The sequence below is a fragment of the Eulemur rufifrons genome, chromosome 16 (assembly GCF_041146395.1).
Source record: "Eulemur rufifrons isolate Redbay chromosome 16, OSU_ERuf_1, whole genome shotgun sequence".
NCBI classification, from domain to species: domain Eukaryota; kingdom Metazoa; phylum Chordata; class Mammalia; order Primates; family Lemuridae; genus Eulemur; species Eulemur rufifrons.
In genome coordinates, this window is record NC_090998.1 from 51,335,799 (window position 1) to 51,360,181 (window position 24,383).

Here is a 24,383-nt window from a genome sequence, read left to right on the forward strand (position 1 = left end):
AACTAAGAAATTACTATTGCTATAATACTGCCAACTAAACTACACACCATATTTTAATTTCACCAGTTTTTCCACTAATGTCCTTTTTCTGTTCCAGGATAGCATATTGCATTTAGTGCAACTTGCTTTTAAGCTTTATTTTCATACCCTTGAATTCTCATAAGTTATTGGAAGATCTGTTGTCTACTGTTTTGAGCTTCCCTCTCTGCTGCTATTGTGTTGCCTTAACAGGGAGGCTGTATCAACTCTCATTTTTATGTAGGAAAATTTAAGTCAGCCTGTATCTTCACTAGTAAGCAAATATTAATTAGAATAGAGTTTTGTTTTGTTTTTTTAAGTGGATGGGGTTTTATTTATTAACTTACCTCATGTCACTTTTAAAAAGAATTTGAAATGGCTTATAAAAAGTGCCCACCATTCAGTATGATTTTTAAAAAAAATAAAGAAATGATGTCAAGGGGAAAATAAAGGTAAAGATGGTAAAACAGTTCATGCCAGGGGTGATTGGAATGTGCATGTGCGTGCTTTCCTGTTTGCTTGATAAGGTAGACTCAGATTTGGCTTTTAGTTCCCTTGAAATCAGAGTTCCCAGAGTAAACAGAAGCAGTCAGTTGACTGTGTCTATTGGATAAAACAAACCAGCTGTTAGAAGTGAAATATTACTGGCTGTGAAATCCTGGATAGATTTCTCCTGGGGATCTTTATGATGGGCGTCTCTAATTCTGGAAACTCATGTCCTTTAATTTTGGTAAATTTTCTTGAATAATTTCTTTAAGATTTCTTCTCAGTTTTCTCTGTTCTGTCTTTCTAGAATTTCTACTATATGTGGATATTAGACCTCTAGAACTGGTTACCTAAATTTCTTATCAAACTGTCCTAATTTTTATCTTATTATCATTTTGCTCCATTTTCTAAGAGATTTGCTCAAATTTATAATCTAGTTTTTCTGTATGAACAAATGAAATGTGAAAGAGTCTTTATTATTACTAGGTTGAGATTGGGATAGCTATCTTTCATTGAATCTAGTTCTTATTTCATGGTTGAAATAGCATCTCTTAGCTCTGAGGACATTTGTGATTGTTATCTTATATCAGCACATTTTGTTTCTTCCAAGTTCAATTCAGTTCAACAAATATCTATTGAGTCAAACTATTTTCTTGGTGCTTGGTATAGGTCAGTCCATGAAAAGGACATTACATTTGGTGGGGAAGGCAATAGAGACAGACACAATCATAAAAAAAAACTATGATGTTAGAAGATGGTAAATGCTATGGAAAAGAGGTGAGGGTGGGTGCAATTGTGATTTTAAGTAGAATGTCAGTGTAAGCCTCATTGAGAACATGGCATTTGACCAAAGACCCCTTCAAAGGAGGTAAAGAAGTTTAACTGTATGGATGTCTGGGAGAGGAGCATTCTAGGGAGAAGGAATTGTGAAGGCCAAGGTTCTAAGATGGGAGTCTGTCTGACATATTTGAAGTATAGCAAGTATAGAAAGGAGTCCACTGTGGGAGGGTGGCAGGGGATGAGGTAGGAGAAGTACTATAGGGTAAGAGGGCAGGAGGATGGGGGCCCAGATCACCTCCTAGGGCCTTTGAAAGCCTGCACAATCCAATATGGTAGCCACTAGCCACACGTGGCTATTGAGCACTGGAAATGTGGCTAGAGTGAATGAGGAATAGAATTTTAATTTAAAAAACTGATACTAAGATTCAGTCATTGGAAAACATCTTAAGTATGTTTGGAACAACTTGGATATGTGACTCTCCTTTTTCAACTATAAATTTGATGAACTCTAAATATAGGTTAAGTATTTCTGATGAAAATTTAGCATCCAAATTGAGCTGTGCTGGGTATATGAAATACGGGATTTGAAAGACTCTCCATTTGGAGACAGATTCATTAAAATTTTGATAGCATTTTCTTCCTTTTCTTGTGATTTGTTTTGTTTTGTGTTACATAGTTATGTTCTTTTTGACATGCTTTGTTGGATCAGAGTAATTTTATTTTGTTGTACAATTGTGACCATTCTTTATGTATCCAGTTTTTAAAATTTTGTTACATTTTAAAGCATTTTTGATGTTTGCAAAATAGTATTAATATATCAAGTGTGTGTGTGTGTGTGTGTTTATTTTTCTATTCTGTTATTGGCTATGTAAGGCATCCATGTTTTGCCATTATAAGTAACAGTGGGATAGCGCATTTACACATAAAGCCCATGCAGTTGTTTCAAAGTTTCTTATTAGGGAAGATTTAGCACTGCGTGCAGGCTTTAAAGTGTGTTGCTGGGTTTCTACAAGTCGGTTGTGAACCTGTGAGAACTGAACCTAGCAGCATATTTAACAAACATGAGTTCTTGGGTAGTGAATAATATGGAACCCATAAGATGGACTTAGAAGAATACTCTGGCCAGGTAGGAGGTGCTTGAGAGCACTTTGAGGACTTGTCTCTTTTCCTCCTTTGTAAACTGTCTGAGGCCATTCCATGGCATTAAATCCTCACACTGTGTTATTGCCTCCCAGGGGTCCGAGGAGCAGTCAGTCGTCTATGTGGTGGGGAAGGCGGGCCGCCAGCACTGGCAGCACGTCTACACCGCGGTGACCAGGGGCCGCTGCCGAGTGTATGTGATTGCAGAAGAGTCTCAGCTCCGGAATGCCATCAGGAAAAGCAATTTTCCCAGAAAAACTCGTTTGAAACATTTCTTGCAAAACAGTCTCTCCCTTAGCTGTGCACCTCCAGCAGATTTTCCGTCCCCATCCAAGAGTGCTGGAGACAGTGGAGGACCCAGCACACCATTGGCATCACCACTCTCTGCAGTCTTGGCTGAAATGGTGACAGATGGCATCAGTGGAGGACCCAGCACACTGTCAGCATCACCATTCCCTGGAGTTATGGCCAAAATGGCAACAAACGACGTCACCAGGGGCAAGGCCTCTTCGGCTGATGACAAGACACATGCCTTTGCTGGAAGATGGCAATCAGTGGCATCTGATGAGGTGGATATGGATGAGGATTTATTAAAATCACGAGGGTCCAAAAGAACCAGTGATGTGAATGATGATGAAAGTCCAAGCAAAATACTTGCGGTAGGAGTGATGTTTGCATGTACTCAACTTTTACTTAGATATTGCTAACTTCAGTGTGCTTATATATGACTGTGTATCTCCATCAGTGGCACGTTGTGCTGTAGGACGTAAAAATAGCTGTTTTCTTGTCTGTCACATTTCCCCTCCTCTCTCCCCAATCGATCCTGTCACTCTTCCTCACTCTGCTTGAGGCTGTCACTCCAGGCAGCCTCGACAGACTGATGGGAGATAATGGACCAGCAGAAACCTCTTTGTCGTCTTACCCCTTCTTTCCAGATATCTTCCTCGGCAGCACTCCCCTCCCCCACTCCACTTTGCAAGCCATGATCTCACTTTCGTCCCCACAACTCCATTGAAACAGCTTTTCCCAGTTACTTTCATGTCAACTTCAGGGACTTTTTCATAGGCCTTGTTCTCCTTGACTTTTTTCTTGACACTTAATAGTTTTAACTGTGGCCCCTGTTTCGGTGTGTCCTCGCTTGTCCAGCACTTCCCCTGCCTAGCTGGGTCATCTCCCCTTTATTTCCTCACTCCTTTTTTCCTTCCTATTCTCTGACTGGAGTCGCCTCCCCAAGGCCCAGTTCATGTTTCCTTTGAGAACTGATCCCATCCTCCCAGTTCCCTGTGCACCACCGGGATTCGTTCAACGACATTTCAACTGTAGTGACGTTCCAGGCCCTGGGAATTCAAAGATAAGTGAGCCACTGTTCTCACTCTTGCACTGGTTGCGGTGGTGGAAACAGAGGATGATGTAAACAACTTGGTGGCTTGCGGAGTGCTCTAACACTGGAGAGGCGTTAACGAACCAACTGCCTAATCTGTGTCTTTGCTCCCAGAGATGGACTGTCTGGAACCACGGTCCAACATCTTACTCTCTCTTCCGATTTGCCCATTTCAATCACCGTTCTCCTAGTTCCACAGCTTAAAGTCCTGGAATCACCTTAGACTCACCTTGCTTTCACCCTCTACCTCCAGGGAGTGGCTAACTTTACTGCACAGTGTCTCTCTGAGGGATTTCTTCCAGTCCATCTCGTCTGCCCTATTTTAGGTCTTCATCCCCAGTGAGTGCACGCTGCAGAAGCCCCCTGCCCGTTAGACACCATCAGATTGACTGGTGCAGTGTCGCAGTGCTTGTATTCAGTCTTTCCTTTTTATTACTCGCTATTGCTAATTTCTTACTATTTCTAATTTACAAATTACACTTTATCATAGCATGTATGTATAGAAAGAAACCAGTATATTTGGGTGTGGTGCTACCCAGGGTTTCAGGCATCTACCAAGATGGATAAGCAGATAAGGGGGGCACTGTTATATAGGCCACACATCGTCACCAGATTACACCCCACCTTCAGTGCTCACTCAGCTCACTCCTTTGTTCAGAAGTCTTCAGTGGTTCCCTAGTGCCTACCGTATAAATTGGAGACTATTTAGGTTGGCATTTGAGACCTCTGTCAGTTTGATGCCAGCATTCCCAATGTCATTTCATTTCCCACTATTCTTTTTGTGCTTTAGTCAAGCTAATGTCTTCACTCACTAAAATGAATCAGACTTTTTCCCGTCTCTTCCTTTTGGCTCTTACTGTGTGACTCAGCTTGAATCCCTTTCTCTCGCTGCCTCCCCTCATTCAACATTTGGAATAAAATTTTAGTAAAAATTTGAAAAAAAATCTGCAAGTCCCTGATCTAAATGTTGGAGGAAAGTAGACAAGTCCTTGGCTTCGTGGACATTACATTCCACAGATGGGCCCTAGGCAATAAATAAGAGAGAAAATTAAAATTTTAGATCTAGAGGCTGTGAGGAAAATGAAATGGGTCAATGAGATAGGGAACAGCAGGGGAGGGGCAGCCAGGTCAGGCCTCGCCACGGAGGTGACGTGTGAGCTGGGCACCAAAGGGCACAAAGGAAACGGCATGTGGGGCTCCAAGGAACAGCATCCAGGCTGAGGATGTAGACAACGCAGCACGTGAGAAGGAGTGGTCTTACTGGAAGGAGAAGGAGGCCAGTGTGGCTAGTGAGTGAGGACGACCATGTGGCTGGAGATGGGCAGGACCACGGGAGGGCTTGGGATTTTACTCTCCTTGCAGTGGGAATCCCTGCAGGCTTGAAGCAGGGGTGTGATGCCATCTAACATCTGCTTAAACAGGATCCCTCTGGCGCCTGTGGAGGGCAAAGTGGAGTGGCAGCAAGACCAGTCAGGGTGTTGTCCTAGGGAGAATCTAGTGAACATCGGATTCCCGATGCATTTTGAAGATGGAGTCTGCACAACTTGCTGATTAGATGTGACGGGGTAAAAGAAAAAGTAATGGAGGATGATTCCTGGATTTCTGGCTGAAGCAATTTGGGGAATAGCATTGCCATTTCCTGAGATGGGAAAGACGTGAGAACTCGCTTGAGGAAATGAAGCGCTCTCTTGTGATGCGCTGTGCTTAAGGTGCCAATTATTAGTAGAAATGTGCGTGGACTTGTTGAGTAAGTCAGCAATTGGTAGAGGGGTTTAGAGCCTCAGGGGAGGGGGTAGGAAAGGCCCACTTGGGAGTCTTTTGCACGTGGTGATACTGAAAGGACTAGGAGAGACCACAGACAGTGGAGGGAGGATTCTAGGGTGCTCCCAGCTTTTAGGGATCCGGCAGAGGAGGAGGAGTGAGCAAAGGAGACTACAGAGGAGTGTGAGTAAGATAGAGGGAAAACCAGTGTTACGTGGGGAGGACGAAAGCCTGCTCAGGGTGGGCTGGTGAGAGAATGAGAGGGAAACAGGTGGAGGAAGCAGTGGGGGTTTTGGAAGAGAGTTGCTATGGAAAGCAGCAGAGAGATCGAGTTGTATCTGGATGGAGGACTTGTGGTCAGGGAAAGCTATTTACTTGGGATGGGTGCATTAAGGCATCTTAGTGTGTTGCTGGAATAGTCCAGTGGAGAATGAGAAATTCAGAGAGATTAGCGGGTGAGTTCCCAGCAAAAAGATTATTTCAATAGCCTTATTTCAATATGCACTTCAACATGCTTATGCTCTAACGTTGGGTAGTGGCGACAGGGTTGGAGAAGAGGTGCTTGAGGGGCAGAGTGGATGGGACTTAGTGCTTGGTTATGTGTGGGTAGGGTGGGGCCTGAGGATGACTCCTCGGCTTCCGACTTGGGCATACAGGAGATCCAAGTATCATCATCCAGGATTGGGAAAAGAGGCCGAGGCACAAGTTTTGTGAGAAAAGTGATTAAAGTGAACATAGTGGGAAAAAAAGGTTTTCTTCCCCCTCACCCCCGCAGTAGTAGTCACTGCTGATTCTAAGCTTTATTCTGTATCCCAGATCAACTCTTTGATATGGAGTTTCCATATCAGTAAAACATCTTTTTCTGAAAGTAAACTTGTCTTCTCTTGCAGAGGCCCTGGAATAAGGCTTTTAACCCAAGCAGAAACGAGAGGGAATTCCAAAGAAAGAGGCTTTTTCTAAGTTTCTTGCATTACGTTCTTTAGCGCCAACATGAGATAGGGGATGATAGGTTATGCGATGTCACAAAGAAAATGGCAGCTTTCTCTGTCCTCGGTTCTGAGTCTGCCAAAGCTTTTACACTCTGGCCAAGGCCAGTACTGCAGTTCTGTGAGCATAGAGTGACAGTGGGGCTGATGTCACTGCCCAACGGCAGCTGCACAAAGTTCTCTAACTGAAGAGGACAAGTTTTCTCACAAGGTTTGCCAAAAGTATGTGACATCCACAAGAATTCCTAGAAATCAGGAAACTAAGAGTTCACAGCTTCAGGATTGGTAAATGAGGGACTTATGTGTTTCCCTAATTCTAGACTTTTGGGTGCACTGAGACTTGTTATTTCTCAACGGTGGCATTCAGCAACAAGTACTGCCCACATACCTGCCCTTCACATTCACACAGCTGCGCAGGAGCCCAATCAGCATCCAATTCTGCAGATACTAACTTTATCACGATCATCCTGGCTCACTGTGCTTGGGAATCACTGATAGTATGAAGAATGTGATGGAGGCATTGCGGTGTTTCATCTTACCACATTCGGAACTGGCTTCGTGGGCACGCAACCTGGGCAGTCATCCTGGACCCTGTGCTTAGAAGGGCCCCACACTTTCTTATATTCTGCAGTTGCCATCTTGAAGGTCTTAATTTTTTAACAAGGGGCTAGCATTTTAATTTTTTAATGGGCTGCCAAATTCCGTGGTGGGCCCTATCCATGGCTTTAGAAGTTAGACACATGCACTCATTCAGTAAATAGTCACTTCTACATGCCAGACCCAGAGCTGGGTGCTGGAGAGACCACAGTGAGTAAAAGCAGATCTGATCCTACAAGGAGCTGATAGCCAACTGCTCTGGTTTCTCAAGTCTTTCAAAGGTTGGGGAAAATGCATTATTTCTTTTTCAGAAGCAGAGGGAATAGAAGTATATAAGGGTAGACTACATTTTTACAAAATTAACTGTATTTTTATTGTTCTAACAGGTGAGAGAATCTCCACAAGTGTCATCCATACTTCAGAATTTGAGACTCAATAATTTAGCCCCCAGGCAACTTTTCAAACCCACAAATAATGAGGAAACTTAATCTTATTTCAGATTGCTCAAAATAATCATCTGTTTTTTCCATTCAAGACAAAATGAACATTGTAGCTTCAAAATATCAAGAGAAAAGATGACGCCTGTAACTGGAGTTTTATTTTAAGGTGTTTACGTTAGCAGATGTTTTAAATCCATTTGATCAAAGAAGACCTTAACAATTTCAACATCTGTCATCATGAGAACTGGTAGCTCTGGACATGAATGAAGGGAAAAGATGTTTTCTTTATATATATATTTTTATAAAATTATGTACTTTAAAAATTGTTTTAATTTGTTCCTAGGACAAATTAATGCCTTAGTAACTTTCATGATCATTGTGGGTCGTCTTTGCCAATGTGTTGAAGCAGGGGCAAAGATAAATTGTAATCACATCTGTTGATGGTACTGATACACATTCCAGGACGTGGTCCTTTTACAAAGCTGCTTCTCACTCCATCACTGCTGTCTGGGTCCGGTACCTATGGGGCTTTCTCCTGGAAATGCCTTCTGGGTTGAGAGCACATTGTTTTGAATATATTCCACTTCGGAAATATTTTTTTCTCTTAGAGTAATTTGATTTTTAAATTTTTATTTGTTGTTAAATGGTAAAAGAAAAAGTTAAGAGGAAAACTGTGTTTGTTATCCCAGTGTTTTTTAAATATCTTTATTGAGATATAATTCACATACAGTTCACCCATTTAAAATATACAATTCAGTGGCTTTTATTATATTTTCAGAGGTACGCAACCATTATCATAATCTATTTTAGAACATTTTCAAACCCCCCAAAGAAACCCCACACCCCTTAGCCATAATCTCCTGACCTCCCCCAGCCCTAGGTAACCACTAATCTCCTTAGGCTCACTAAGCTACTTAGCCTTACTACTTAGTAATGGGAGTTACCTATTCTGGACATGTGGTGCTTTGTTCCTTACTTCTTTGACCAGATAACGTTTTCAGACTTCATCCATGTTATATCAGTAGTGTATCAGTGCTTCATCTCCTTTTATTGCCAAATAATATCCCATCGTATGGATATAGCACATTGAATTTGTCCATTCATCAGTTGATGGACATTTGAGTTGTTTCCACTTTTTGGCAATTATGACTAATGCTGCTATGAACATCTGTGGTATAAGGTTTTGTATGGGCATAAGCTTTCATTTCCTTTGGGTATATAAGTAGGAGTAGACTTGCTGGGTCAGATGATAACTCTACCTTTAACCTTTTGAGGAGCTGCCAGGCGGTTTTCCAAATCAGCTGTGTCAATTTATATTCTCACTGGCAGTGTATGAGGATTCCAGTTTCTTCCTATTGTTGCCAGCATTTGTTACCATCTGACTTCTTGATTAAGGTGTGAAATGATATTGCTTTGTGTTTTTGATTTGCAGTATTTTTCTTAAGGCTAATGATGTTGAACATTTTCCATTTGTCCTCTTTGGAGAAATGTCTATTAAGATCTTTTGTCCACTTTTAAGTAATTTTTCTTTTTATTATTGAAATATAAGAGTTCTTTCTTTATATATTCAGTGAATAAGTCCATTATCAGAAACATTATTTGCAAAATTTTTCTTCCATTTTGTGGATTTTATTTTTACTTTCTTGACAGTGTCCTTTGAAGCACAGGTTTTTAATTCTGATGATGTCCAGTGTATCTGTTTTTGTTGTTGCTTGTGCTTTTGGTGTTATAGCCAAGAAAACATTGCCTATTCAAAGTCATGGAGATTTACTATTATTTTTTTCTTCTAAGAGTTCAATAGGTTTAGCTGTTATCTTTAGATCTTTGATTGAGTTTGGGTTAATTTTTGTATTTGGTGTGAGGTAGGGGTTCCACTCCATTCTTTTGCATATGGATATTCAGTTGTTCCAGCTCCATTTCTTGAAAAGGTTATTTTTTCCCCATTGAATTCTCTTGTTAAAAATTGGTTGACTTTAAATGTGAAGTTTTTTTTATTTAAGGATCCTCAATTCTATTTCATTGATCTATACATCTGTTCTTATGCCATTACTGTAGTTTTGTAGTAAGTTTTGAAATCAAGAAGTGTGAGTTCTCCAACATTGTTCTTTTTTCAAGATTGTTTTGGCTATTCTGGGTTCCTTCCATTTTATATGCATTTTAGGATCCACTTGTCAGTTTTTGCAAAGAAGCCAGATGGGATTTTCATGAGGATTGTGTTAAATCTATAGATCTGGGGAGTAATGCCATTTTAACAATATTAAGTATTATGATTCATGAACATGGGATGTCTTGCCAATCATTTGGGTCTTCTTTAATTTCTTTGTAGTTTTCAGAGTGTAAGTTTTATATTTCTTTCAATAAATTTATAATGCTTTTTTATTAAATTTATTCCAACATATTTTATTTTTTTGATCCTATTATAGACGGAATTGTTTTCTTAATTTATTTTTGTTTTTTTCACTGCTACTATACAGAAATACATTGACTTCTATGGATTGATCTTATTTATCTTCTAACCTTGTTGAACTTGTTGATTAGTTCCAACAGGTGTTTAGTGATTCCTTAGGATTTTTGGTATAAGAGATTATATCATCTGCAAATAGAGATGCTTTTAGTTCTTCCTTTTAAATCTAGATGCCTTTTATTTCATTTTCTTGCCTTAATGCCCTGGCTAAAACTTCTAAGTGGAAACAGTGAATATCCTTATCTTGTTCCTGGTATTAGGGAGAAAGCATTAAATCTTTCACCATTGCTGAGCATGCTGGCTAGGCACTTTGGGAGGCTGAGGCAGGAGAATCACATAAATCCAGGAATTTGAGACCAGCCTAGGCAACACAGCAAGACCCTGTCTCTACAAAAATTAAAAAAAACTTACTCAGGCATGGTGTAAATCCTAACTACTCAGGAGGCTGAGGCAGGAGGATTGCTTGAGCCCACTACTTCAAGGCTTCAGTGAGCTATGATCATGACACTGTACTCCAACCTGGGTGACAGAGCGAGACTCTGTCTCTAAAATAAAAAAAAAAGCAAAACTTTCACCATTAACTATGATGTTAATTGTGGGTTTTTCTTTGAAGCCCTTTATCCATATGAGGAAGTTCCCTTTTGTTCCTAGTTTCTTCTGTGTTTTTATTATAAAGAGACACTGAATTGTGTCAAATGCTTTGCCCATCTATTGAGATGATCATCTATGGCGGTACTACACTGAATGTGCCCAATCTCGTTTGATCTATTGAGATGATCATGTAGTTTTGTCCTTTATTGTATTGATATGGTGTGTTACACTAATTTTGGGATGTTAAACCAACTTTGTATCTCAGGAACATCCCACTTGGTCATAGTGCATAATCCTTTTTATGTGCTGCTGGATTCAGTTTGCTAGTTTTTTGTTGGGGATTTTTGTATATATATTCATAAGACATATCAGTCTGTAGTTTCTTGTGATATCTTTGTCTGTTTTTGGTATCAGGGAAATAGTAATCACATAGAACAAGTTGAAAAGTGTTCCCTCTTCCTCGATTTTGGAAGAGTTTGTGAAGAATTGGTACCAATTCTTCTTTAAATGTTTGGTAGAACTCACTAGTGAAGCCATCTGGGCTTGGGCTTTTCTTTGCGGGAAGTGTTTAAATTACTAATTAAATCTCTTTACTTGGTATAGATCTATTTAGATTTTCTATTTCTTCTTGAGTCAGTTTTGATAGTTTTTGTGTCTCTCTAGGAATTTGTTCATTTCATCCATGTTATTTAATTTGTTGGCATACAGTTGATCCTAGTGTCCCTTTATAGTTCTTTTTATTTCTGTAAGGTTGGTATTAAAGCCCCTCCTTCATCCCTCATTTTAGTAATTTAAGCCTTCTCTTTTTTCTTAGTCTAGCTAAAAGTTTATGAATTTTGCTGATCTTTTTAAAGGACTAACTTGGTTTCAGTGATTTTTCTCTATTTTTTTTCTATTCTCTATTTCATTAATTTTAACTTTTATCTTTGTTACTCTTAGGAGGGGCTAAGGAGGGGCTGTATGCTGCTTCAGGCTGAGGGTTGGTCAGAGTTCAGGGGCCTGTGGGAAGGAAGTGTAATATTTTGTCTAGATTGGTCAGTGGATACAAACAGTTCAGCTAATTATTTTTGAAGCAAAGAATGGGAATTTGCCAGGGGGTTCTGTATCTGATTTTGTTATAGGTGAACAAAAGAGGGACATCTTTGAATCTTACCTAAATCATGTGGGGAAGCGTGGTTCTTTTGTACTGAGTCATTTCTTGGATCACAAATGCTGGCAGAGCAGTTACTGCCACACTTATAGAAATATAATTTCTTTAACTCTGGCTGTATTCCAGAGCATAGGACTCTGGTAAAGTTTAACGTCGTCAAAAAGAACATGAATATAGCCTTTTTTTTCCCCATTAAAACACAATGCAACTATAATAATACTATGTAACTGAATATTCCAAAGCACTAACTCTTATGAATGTACTGTTGGCCAAAATACAAATAACTTAATTCAAAATTCTGTAAGATTTTATGAAAAGAGGATACTTCTAGGATCCCATGATTTGGACTTAAAGCAAATATTGTTTAATCACAGCATGTTAAAATTGCAAGGCCATCTACCCCAGCTCACTGTTTGCTAGATGCCCATCAGTCACCAGTGGAACACACACTTCTGATGCTGATGGTCTTGATTGGATAGTGAGAACCATTGCACAACACTAGTATTAGAAATCTCTTCCTTATATTATGCTGAAGTCTGCCTCACTGGAACCTCTGTCCATAAGTCCTAATTCTGGCCCAGTGATACAAACAGACCTGTCTCTCTGCCCCGCCTGGCTGCTTATCCCCAGTCCCTTCTGCCAGTCTTCTGGTGGCATAACACCAGACCCTTTCAGGTCAGAGTTTGCCATCGCCCTTCTTAGAGGAATGGGATGCTCAAAACTTGTTGGCTGACCGTAGCATGGAGGAACTCTTCCTTTGGCCTGGCCACTATATTTGAAAAGTGCTACCTGCAATCATGAGGGCTTTTTTGTGTTGTTTTTACAGCCATTTTCTAATTTTGTTGATTCGTTTTAGTTTTGATTACAACTGACACTCTGCGTCTTTTACATGAGATACAGCTTCTCATTTGCCTTTATTCACTCAGTTTTAAACACACTCACTTCATTGGCTTCAGTTGTACTCTATGCAAAAGTTGGGCCACACTATATAACTAACTATACAGTGCAATAAAAATTTGAACAATTGCTTGGATTTTGAGATAATAGAGCTTTAGCTGGGGTCATGTGGCTCCTGTGTGCTAGAAAATACCCTCTCAGAATGTAACCCTGGGAACACTGAATGCAAGTGTATAGAAATGAATGTGAATTTACAAGGCCTGCAAGGCAGTCTACAAGAATGAAAATGTTGGGACTACAGGTATAGTCTTTTTTTAAAGGTAGCATAATTAAAGTGTGCATGTTTTCACAGTTTATGTAAATGTATCTTGTAGAATACATGTACTGTTCTCTGAGGACAGATGTGATCCTTGGTCCTATATTTGTCACCTAGAGTGAATGCACCATTGGTTGTGGAGGTGTTCCTGTATGTGTGTGGGTGTTTTTAGCCCTTTCTTATGTATTTCACGCCTAAGTCCTCAGAACAGTCCTGTGGTAGAGATGAGCCCTTCGGTATCAGGTGGCAAAGCTGACTCATGGTAAGTAGATTTCATACCTCACGAGTACCAGAGCTGGAATTCAAACCTGGATCCAATTTTAAAACCCATGCTCTTCCCACTCTTCCATGGTGCTTTTCAAGTTTATGGTAAAAACCTTTTCCCTTTAGAAAATTATGTAAAAATAAACATTGTGTAGGACTCAGCTAAAACACTGAAATAAAGCACCAAAAATGCATGTCATTTTTTTTTTTTTTTTGGCTTTTTAAAATCACTGTTTATTCCATTTGGTAGAGGGTTTTTTTTTTTTCCATACAAATATTTGCAACAATTTTGAATTCCCCAAAACCATACATAGACGATAAATATCATGCTATTAAAGTATTAAATTTGTACAAAAATACTTTACAGTTTAATACTTGTTTGTTACAAATAAAAATACATATTTAAGTGACTCATGATCTTTTTTCTTTTTTTCTTAACATGATTCTGCTTTATACTTTCTTGCCCTGGCGGTTCTGAAATGTGATTGAAGTAATATATTTCTTTGCACAAAAAGAAAGGTGAACTTTTTCCTTAAACAAAGGACACAGTGTTCAAATGCTTTGCCTAAGTGGTAGTTTGAATTATTGACCAAAATGAAAATGTTGGGAAAATAATCATTTTGATATGGAGCTTCTACCATCAACATACAGATCTATTTTTTTTTATTCACCAAATAACAGTTATTAGTGTAGCTATTCAAAATATCTGAACAAATGAAAACAGTTGCTGACAAACAGTAAAAGCAACTGTCACGATTTATTGCTTTGAGGGATGGTGATAATTGGCAATGCATTTTGTGAAAAATGTATTTACAACTTCAGTAAGTGGCATGGCTCAGAACAAAAGATAGTCCAGTGTCATTTTTAAGTACATGTGCTGTACACCCCTCAATATTACCAGTTTTCAAAACATGTCAAGCAGTATGAGTTTGATTTGCCTATCATTAAGATGAACCTCATTGTAATAGACTCTTCATTCTCTCTTAAGTTCTTAGTCTTGAATTTTAAAAATAATATAACTAATTCTCAGTGTGACTACACACTCTAATTCATTATCAGAGATTTTCAGCTATTAAAAATGTGTCCTTAAAAAAAAACAAAACAGGTCGCAAGACATATCCTGTTTGATAATTTGTTGCATAGGGAATAGCATACATCTTAGTTTTAAAAATCATTCCTATACTTGGGCAAAACATTTACCACCACCTATTATGGTCTCCTACGTGCATCATTGCGGAAACAGTTTAAGATAACTTAATTTTATACCTGTGCCCCTCCCGTCCTTGCAGTCCCAGCAGTTTACCAAACACTAATTCCCCTAGTAGAGCCAGCTTATGAAAAGCTTTGTTGGTCAAATTCTTACATTAATGACTTCATAGTAAGAAACTGATTTCAAAGAGAATCAAGGAAATTATCATAGAGAATATTTTCAAACAGGCATTTCTTTTTTTTTTTAAAAGTGATAGTGAGATGAACTTGTAAAAAATTTCCTCTGATGTTAATTGTGGGGAGGGGCGACCTACCTATTCTTTTCTACCACTGGGCCAGGCAGGGAATTGCCTGCCATGTACCATAGTGGTCCCCAAAAAAGAAACCTCTTCAACTTGAAAAGGGAAGTGAACATGAGCCATGAGAGAGATTTAAAAGACCCCTGTGCTTGCAGTTAATGCCACGTGATTATCTGTGCTTTAAACGTCACAGAAATCTTAAAGGGATTTTTAGCACCATGTAGATAGTCTTTTGTCCTGCTTTATAAAAAGCTTTGCTATAATGTATTAGTGGGTTCTCGTGTCTCCAAATTACCACCGTGGCTAGGCTGTTGGAAAAAAGCACTATTCTGTTCACTCCAGTCTCCTGGTAGAGTCTGTTGTTCTATGGACTTCTGTGAAGCCAGTGGGTTTCTGCTAATAACCAGGTCCAGCTTGTTACCAGATTCTGCTATGAGGGGTACAACTAGGCAGCAATCAAAGTCTCTTGTTCGGACGTGATTAACCTGAAAAGTCAAGAAGAGCCATTTTCAATTATTGTTGTAACTGTAATTCCCAAAGCCCAGAGGAATACTTCAGGTGCAACAAGTTATTTACAGTCTTGAAAGTGTTTAAGAGAGTGCCACGTACAGAGAGGTCAATCCCTGCTGACTACGCTACATATAAGGTGGCTATCGGCTCACTTATTCTCTGCTACTAGATTGTAAGGCAGGGAAGAAGTACACACCCTACCATCCTCATGCCAAGCAGGGTGCTTCACCTGTGTGTGTGTGTGTGTGGGGGGGGGTTCTCTAAGTGCTGAATATTATCCCCAATTTACAGATGAGAAAAGTGAAGCCTGGAGAGGTTAAGAGCTTGGTCTCAGATCAGCAGTTGGTAAGGTTCAAGCTAGGATATAATCCCAGGCAGTCTGATTCCAAAGGCCATGCTCTTAACTGTGATACTGAACTACTCTCTTCTAAGTGAGCTCATCCCCTCTTCAGCTTAAACATGTGCTCATCTTCTTCCACTTCTCCTTCACAAACAAAAGTTTTAAAAATCATCTACATGCTGCTTCTACTCCTTGACTTCCCCGTGGCTCCTCAGTCTTATCAGGGGTGGGCCCTGACACTGCACTGCTGGCAGTGACCCCACCTGTCACACCCAGGAATGCTCTGGAGCTCCTCCTCCTGGGCCTTTAGCATTTGCAGGTCTCGACACTCTCCCTCCTGGGTTCCTAGGACACCACTTTGTTTTGATTCTTTTATCAATTTTAACTGCTCACTTTCAGTCTTTTCCTGCTTTTATTTCTTCCTGTCCTTTAAATTGTGTTATGGTTAGAATTCTATCTTTGGTTCTCTTCTCTTCCTTGTTATAAGCCCACCAAAAGCAACATGATCCAAACCCATGCCTTCAGTATCCTAAATCTTTAGCTCCATCGCTAACATCTTTCCTGCCCAACAGATCCAAACTGCCAACTGCCTTCCACACTGCTCTATTAGGAAGTGCTGAAGATACTGAAGTCTCATTAGGTCTGAGACAGGCATCTTACCCACACCTACCCGGTCTTCTTGTCTGTGATCTTCCTATTCCCTGTCGTACCTCCAGCAACCCACAATAATATCATATTGCCTAAATTACAAATTGTGTCATCATTCTGCTGAAGAAATTAATATGCCTCCAGCAGCAAGCCCAAGAGCTTTATCATACTGTGAATGTAGTCTACTTTTATAGCCTCAACTTCCATGACAGTAGGTATAGCTCCAATTTATAGACTAGGAAGACACTCATAGAGGTTAAGTAATTTGTCCATAGTTGTTCATTCAGCAAATATTAGAGCATCTATGGGAAATAAATTGTCCCCATTCTCCTAGGATAAGACTGATTGCTCTACTGCCATGTTAAAAATAACTACCAGAATTGGTTTTAAAAACCACTTAATTGATCAATGCCAACTTGCTTCAGTGAACACATCTCTTTTGAAAGCCAGTCAGGTGTTTGGTGACAGACTCATTCCAGGTGAGTACGTTTCTAAGATTGATGTCAACCCACTCCCTTTCCTGCAAAACACTCTTCCTAAAACCTGTACATAAGATCAGAAATCTGCTTTGCTAAATGAAACTGCACCTGACCACAATAGTACTACATTAAGTAAGGCAGGTTCGGCTTTTTGGTTTCAGATATTGTGTGAGATACTGAGCGCCGTATAATGGGAAATGAGAGAATAAGGTACTAGCCCTGCTCTGCAGAAGTTTACAGTCTGCTGGGGATACATACAGGGAAACAGGAAGTTTTAATAACAAATTCTACCAAAGGAAAAGGCGTCTATCCTATATAGGAGGGGCCCCTAATCCAGTCTTGGGGCAAAGGAGGCTGGGTGGGCATTGGTCAAGTGAGACCAAAGTCCTCTAAGCCAGTAGTTTTCAATTTGGCTGTTCATTGTCATCACCTGGGGAGCTTTAACAGCACAGTGATGCCAATTCTCACTCCTAGAGACGCTCATTTAATGGGTCTTGGATTTGGTCTGGGCAAATCAGGTGATTCCATTTTTTGGTCAAGGTTGAGAATCACTGATCTACATGAGAGTGAAAAGTTAAGTAGGAGTTAGGCCAGTAAGGAATGGGGCATGGAAGAGTGTTTCAGGGGAAAGGGAATAATACACTGCAAGGTTCAGAACCAAAATGCTTTTATTCTTCTATACAATACTGACCACTTTTTATGTGATAGGCATTGTTTTTAGAAGTGGGAATAGAGCAGCAAATAAAATCCCTGCCCTCATGGAGTTACGTTCTGATAGGCAACACAGAGGAAACTGATGACTAGTCTGGCTGCACTGCAAACAAGGAAAGCAGGGGGAGGGAATGGAGAGGGAGGGAGGCACTTTTCGACAGAGCAGTTTAACATGCCTGCGAGCAGGGACCTGAAGTACGGCAGGGAGCATGTGCATGTTTGGCAGAGGAGCAGCACAAGCTCAGGGAACAGCAGGTGCAAAGTGCCTGAGTGCAAATGCTTTTTTTGTGTCAAGAATAAGAGGGCGTGGGTGGCAAATAAGGTGCGTGTTAGACAGGCGGCCAGGGGTGGCCATTCCCGAAACAAGTCCATCTGTAACCAGAGAGTAAATGGAGAGAAACGCAAGACAGGACACTGGCAAAGGAAAGAGAGGCGAAGTCCCAAGGGCCTTGTAGGTCACGCTGAGGAGTGGGGAGAAGCAGACTGGTGGGGCGTGGAGTCAGGTAACTACGTATTATAATGCTTATGTTATGCTATTATAATGTTTATGTTATTACTATATTACCGTGGGAGACGGCCGTGGTTGGGTGGGGTCTGAAGAATAAGCATTAGATTGGGAAAGATAGCTTTGAGCTCACTGCCGAAAATACCTGATAAGAAATCAGAGAACGTTTGGGGCTGGGATGCAATTTACTAGGGCTGAAAATTCTTTATTCAGCTGTTCACTCCTACTGATTCCATAATCTTAATGACAAGGTTTGAAGGGAAGAAGAGCAAACAGCTCCAAACGTGCATGAAGATTTGGAGGAAGTTCCCGGTTATAAGCTAGTTGCAAGGAATTAAAATTCCACCTGAAGCCTTACCTGTAAGAGCCTGTCATAGGGCTTTAAGCCACCAAGATCTCCTGGGCCAGCCGGGCGAATATTTTTAACATACACCCCTTTCTCCAGCAAGCCATCTGCTACACTGAACCCAAAGTCCTCCATGTCAGAGTCCTTATACAAGGTCACCTGAAAAGTGAGAAAATGTGAAGGAGACATTTAGCTGGGCTGGAGACTTTTGCTTCTGAAACTTCTTGATGAGCACTCTTTTCAAACTAATTTCAGTAAACGTAATGGATTTATAATATAAGCATTTGGTAGCTCCCCTCCCCAACCCTGCAGCTTTTTTTCCCCATTCCAAGGATATCCTTATCCTTGGAATTTATAAAGTCCCCTCCAGAACTCAAAAAGGAGACGGAAAACTGGAGAGTTCTCATCCATCCTTCTGTCCTTTCTCCCTCCCTCCCTCCTTGCTTCCCTACTTCCTTGTTGGAGAGAATCTTCCCAGGGCAGGTTGACTTCTACCATTTTCCTGGACAACCGCCTGGTACGAGGCAGCCCTTTGCAACTGCTGAGATGTTGCTGAAAAAGCCAACTGCCCGCCCCACTCCCACCTGGCGCTGTGCTAAGCACGGTGCTCAGTGTACCCTCTCCCCTTGCGCAAGTACCACACAGGGCATCATTTTATGTGCTCTGGCTCCCCAGTTGGTACCATCACAGAACACTACCTAAAGGACCTGAAAGTGTTCCCATAACAAACACCTGGCCCTGGGACTTGGCTCGACTGGCTCCCTCGGCACTTGCCTAGGGTTTGGCTTAGCAGCTCAAGGCACCCACCCCCGTGTGCCACAGGCCTCTGCTGCTGTCTTCCTGCACCAAGGCCAGCTGCTGCCAGCTAGAGCTTGCCCCAGGCCTCTTTCCTCCCCTGCCCACCTGCAAGGGCTAGTCTGAGGTGAAAAGATCAAATCATTTGTGCATTCATCAAATGTTTACTGAGTCCCTACCATATTCTAAGCACAGTTAGGGTGCAGCACCAGTAGCAGAACGAGAGAAAGAAGAGCCTGCCTTCGAGCGGCAAACACAAGGATACGCAGCCGTCCCCGAGCACTCGCTGTGCTGGACACTCGGTGCTTTACACGCATTTAGCACTTCGAGGTGGCCGCTGTTTCTACCAAGATTTGCTGGATGCCCTTCACAAGAAATGAAGTGCACTTATTTGGGCTTACTTTTTTTTTGCTGTAATTATACAGTTACATGGCCGGATACTTTCTGGACAGTCCTTTATATATACACACACACACACACACACATTTAATTTTTACACAACCAATACATGAATACAGTCTTGTAAAACAGTAAAAAAAAATTCAGAGCTCTACAGGGCAAAGTGAAGATAAAAACTTTTATTGCAGGTTAATTTTTTATCCAGTCACTTTACTTCAGAGAGGTATGGAATAGCCAAGGAAATACAAAAGTGATCAGTGTGTGGATTTTCATTGTACTGGACAGAGAGCTGAAATATCAAGCTGACTGGGTCAATACTAATCACCAGGCAGCCCTAGTGGTTATTGCCATGTTAGAGGTGAGTAAATTCAATTTTCTAGGGTTAAGTAACCCGCCCCAGGCCACAAAGGTGACGAATGGTGGGGTCGTGTCTGTCAGACTCCAGACATCACCATGTATACTCTATTGCCTTTCAACATGCCTTACTTCTTTGATTCTAAGATATGTTTGTTTTCCACATTTAAAAATCTCTGAAGTCAGACTGTATTTTATAATCGACGGCATCTTCGATCCCATGAAATATGGTATATCAATATTCCAACTCTACCTGCATCTTCCCCACAAGTACGTCACAAGGTAAGGGGCAGACCTTTGTTGCAACTTTGCTTTAAGGGAAAAAAAATGTGCTTTTGTGCCTGGCCACTGAAGGGTGTCCTCCCAGACAGGAGCAACTCTCAGGAGCCTGTTAAAATGCAGAGTCTCAGGCCCCAGCCCAGACTGACTGACGAGAATCTGCAGATCTAACGGTTATTGAGATGACGCTGTTGGCAGACGCATTTCATCACTGTGTGTATGTGAGTGTTTGTGTGTGTGTGTGTGTGTGTGTGTGTGCACTCGCATGCACTAGACCTGCGTATGTGCCAGGTGCTGTTTTAGGGACTAATATAGAAGGATGTTCTGAAAAAAAAAAAAAAAAAATAGACATAGCAATGAGCAAAATACAGCCTTTGTGAGTACAGTCCAGTAAAGAAACCTGATTTAATCCTCATAACAATTCTGCAAGATGGTTAAGAGCTTTAATTTGACGTGAAGTGACATATATAAAGTTTTTCCAGTCTGAAGAAATCACCCGATTTCTGTGAAGGATCACTTGTGTTTCACTCAGTCACACAAGTATAGATTAGTAAGCCCCACTTTACTAAATAAGGGGTGTGTGTGTGCGTGCGTGTCTGTAGACGTGCACACGTGTGGAGCATAGTAAGCTCCGGCCCTCCACCTGACATGCACACTGATGACGCACGAGGAGAAGCAGGCTGGGGTCAAACTGTGGGACTGAGAGGGCCCCCCAGGCAAAACTCATTGGGGGCGGGCCGGGGAAAGGAGTCTTTGTTGGCCACCTGGGCTCAGGGATGTGGTAGATGCCCCCCATGCTCCTTGAGGAGGGTAGCGGTATTTTTTTGTTCAGTGGTATATCCTAAGCGCCTAAAACAGTGCCTGCCACATAGTAGGGCTAGTATTTTGGCAAATAGAAAGTGCTCATCTTGGCACAGCATGTGGCTGAGAACCAGCCATGACGTGTGGTGCTTTTATGAGCCACTGCAGAAAATGTGTGTGTGAACCAAGAAGGATTTAATTCTGGGGTTCAGGCCAGGGCCCCTCACCCCTCACCCAAGGCCATGCTGGGAATTAGCTAGGCTGTCCAGGGACAGGGTGGCCAGGCAGGATGAAGCTCCCAAAGTTGACGCTGTGTGTCCCTGAGAAGTGAGGGCCCCTCTGGCCTGGAGCCAGGCCTGCCCCACCTGGGGGCTGAGGAAAGCCAGAGTCTTGGGCAGTGAGGGAAGCAGGGCGGAGGGTCCTCCAGTGGGGGATGCCAGGCTTCTCGCTAATAAGGCCTGTGGGACTTGACCGGGTAGTTTAAAAAACAAACATATTTCTGTCTCTACTAAGTTTGCAGAGCAGATCATATAGACAAGGAAGTGAAAGCTCAAAGAGGGACAGAAACTTGCCTGAGGCGAAACAGATAGCAAGCAACAGAGAACCGGTTCAAACCAAAACAAAAGCTGCTCCACAAACTTAGTAGAGACAGATTACGAACGCTTCCTATGAGATCACATCACTCAATGTCTAGTTGTCCCACTTTGGGTGGCTTCAGGTGATGACAGCCCAATTCTTCGACTGTAAGGTTCCTCCTCAACCTTTAATCTAATGGTTTCATCCACTGATGGTCATTGTTGGAATTTCACTAGGGGTTTACAAAGTGATAATCTTTTTCTAATACCATTAACATTTCCTCTATTTATTAGCTAAAATGATTTTGTAAAGGAGAATTCTCCTTCCTTCAGTTAGTGCTGTTTGCTTACTGTGAAATGCAGTTTTTATAAAATGGGCAGAATGAATGCTAATTCTTTCCTTCCAATTTCAGAACAAGGAATTAGTGTGCCAAATATTTCCAATAGTATTTCAATAAGAATGTGTGTGTGTGTGTGTGTGTGTGTGCGCGCGGGCGTGGGCGCGGGCGTGGGGCGTGGGGGTGCTTTTCTTAAGTAAAGTATCAAAATGAAGCTATGGGTCTTTATGTATTCAATGCATTTCCATTAATTGCATCATTATTCTTTTGGCTGCTCAAATGTTCTCATCTTGGGCCATAGGCAGTCTTTCATGTTGACTTCTGTGTCCTTTTGATAGGATCCATTCATTCTGATAGCTTCTTTGCTTTCCGGCACAAGATAGCACAGAGTCACCGAATATTTTCTGGCACAAGATATCACAGACTAACCACAAATATATCCCGGTCCTGATCTGGACGCAGCTATTCCTCCAAATAGCTGTGACTGGAGGAAACCCTGCTGGTTTATATCACAGCCTATTTCCTTCTGTCTCCATGCTGCTTTCTCAAAAGAGGGAAGGGAGTAGAGGAAGAAGGGAAAAGTAAGGAGGAGGAGGAGGAGGAAGAGGAGGAGGCGGAGGCGGCGGTGGAGGCTAGTGGCTGATAGGATTGGTGATAGGCTGACATTCTTGAGACCGTGTATACTAGTGGATGAAATGTCTCTGCCTGAGATTCCCACTCATGTGTCACTCTGGCTTTATCTGTGGGATCTCTTTGGACCCTTCTTTGTTCTTAGCCATGTTCTTTCTGTGGGACAAGCAGTACACCCAGGGCAGGGACCACCACCACCGTTCCTAGAGAGTGGTGCATCTTCCTTGCCATCTCTGTTCCACTTGCAACTAGGTACAGGGGTGCAGTCCTCTGGGTAAGTGGACTGGCTTCTGCTCAGCAGGCCTAGCCACATTCTTGAGGGGCACCCAAATGTGAGGGTCCCAAAGCCTAAGCTCGCTATGGATGGAAGCCCACTTTGGTCTTAGATCTGAGGCATGTTTTCTGACACAGTAAACAACAATCCTTGCAATTGAGGAGACATTTGATGTGGGCCTCGAATACTAGTGAAGTTCTTCATTGCTCAGTTGGCCTGTGAGTCTTGGGTGTTTGCTGCCCAGGCGAGAACCCAGGAGGGGGCAAAAGGATGAATGGCACCTAAAACTGCCAACATCGATCAATGGTAATACACTGACCAAAACATTAGAGATGGTGCCATTATATTTCTAATGAGCAGAGGAGCTCCTTAACTTTAAAGTCACAGTTGCTGGCCAAGAGCCTTAGTTTTTCTGAGCCTCAGACTTGATGTATCTCTGTGGCAAACTCTTCAGGATGACAGGCTAGCAAATAGTTTAAATGTAAAAGTAACCTGTTTCTCTGGAAGTATTTCCTAAGGTCAGAGGATACTGAATTTTAATAGTCAGCTCTGTGGTTCTCCTGGAAATAGCTTGGTAATAGCAAATTAACAAAAATGAAATTATTTTAAAACCACATACGAGAGAAGATTCCAGAAATCAATAACTCACAAACATGGGGCGCACAGCTTGCTGCCCTCAAAGCAGCAACAATAAATTGTGTCATGTGGCCCTGTTAGCCCAGGGATGGGAACCTTTATTTCTTGTCCAAAAATAATTCTAAGGAATCTGAGGTTTAAGTCACACTTTTCCCCCCACAAACGAATCCCTTATCCAGGTCTTTGCATACATACGATTGCTTTTGAAGTCCCACCAGCTCTGTGCAGGCAAATCATTCCCTTTCACTAATGAGGACACTGAGCCTTGATGACAGGGACGGGCTGACTTGCCCAGTGAATGCAGACGCTCCAGAGTCAACATGAGAATATCTGACCTCATTTGCTGTGTTCTTTCCACCAAATCATATTTTTTCCCGGACATATAATCTCCTAGCTAGTCAGGCAGCTTTCATCCATTTCCAACTGCCCAACAAACTAAAGATGAATAATTTATCATGTCTGCTGTGTTCCTTCTCATCAGAACCCTTTCGTGGCTTTCCACGAACATCTGCATAGACTTCTGCTCCCTGCGCCTGCAGGTCCCCATCCTGTCAGTTGGCTTCGCAGTCTACCCTAGCTCCTGTGAAGCAAGCTTTTTCTTGTGGAGCCTCTATTTTGTGCTGACTAAAGTATGCCTCCAGGGAACCTGGACCATGAACACAATTGCAAGATTTTTTCTGTTCTAAAAGAGCCAACTCTTGGAACATAACACCCCGGGCGAGGATACAGTGCTACAAAGCGCAGTTCAATTTTAGCCATTTGTCAGCATGTGCTGCAATTGCTTCTGGCCCTCCCCAGAACAGAAGCTTTAACAGGAGGCAGGGTGGGCTCGCCATGATTCAAGTTCAGCCTTGTTTTATATTTCTAAGCAAGTCTACCGACATGTCTGAACAGTGTCCTCAAGGCAGAGATCAGAAACCCGATGCTTATGTTTTCAGCGTTGACACATGTGAAAAGCTTTAGCCACAGAGCCAACTCTCCCCA

The 24,383-nt window shown here is 41.7% G+C and overlaps 2 protein-coding genes across 12 annotated transcripts in view; one reads left to right on the forward strand and one right to left on the reverse strand.

Moving 5' to 3' along the window:
* Positions 1-7,637, forward strand: part of HELB (DNA helicase B) — a 29,899-nt gene extending 22,262 nt beyond the window's left edge. The window contains exons 12-13 of the mRNA XM_069491115.1: positions 2,520-3,083; positions 7,536-7,637. Of these exons, the coding sequence (XP_069347216.1) occupies positions 2,520-3,083; positions 7,536-7,637 (666 nt within the window). The remainder of the gene's footprint in view (positions 1-2,519; positions 3,084-7,535) is intronic.
* A 5,822-nt stretch (positions 7,638-13,459) lies between these two features.
* Positions 13,460-24,383, reverse strand: part of GRIP1 (glutamate receptor interacting protein 1) — a 620,258-nt gene continuing 609,334 nt past the window's right edge. For all 11 annotated transcript variants that reach the window (XM_069491632.1, XM_069491629.1, XM_069491628.1 and 8 more), the window contains 2 exons: positions 18,331-18,477; positions 13,460-15,264 (listed from right to left, as the gene is read on the reverse strand). In XM_069491632.1, the coding sequence (XP_069347733.1) occupies positions 15,037-15,264; positions 18,331-18,477 (375 nt within the window). In that variant the 3' untranslated portion in view covers positions 13,460-15,036. The remainder of the gene's footprint in view (positions 15,265-18,330; positions 18,478-24,383) is intronic.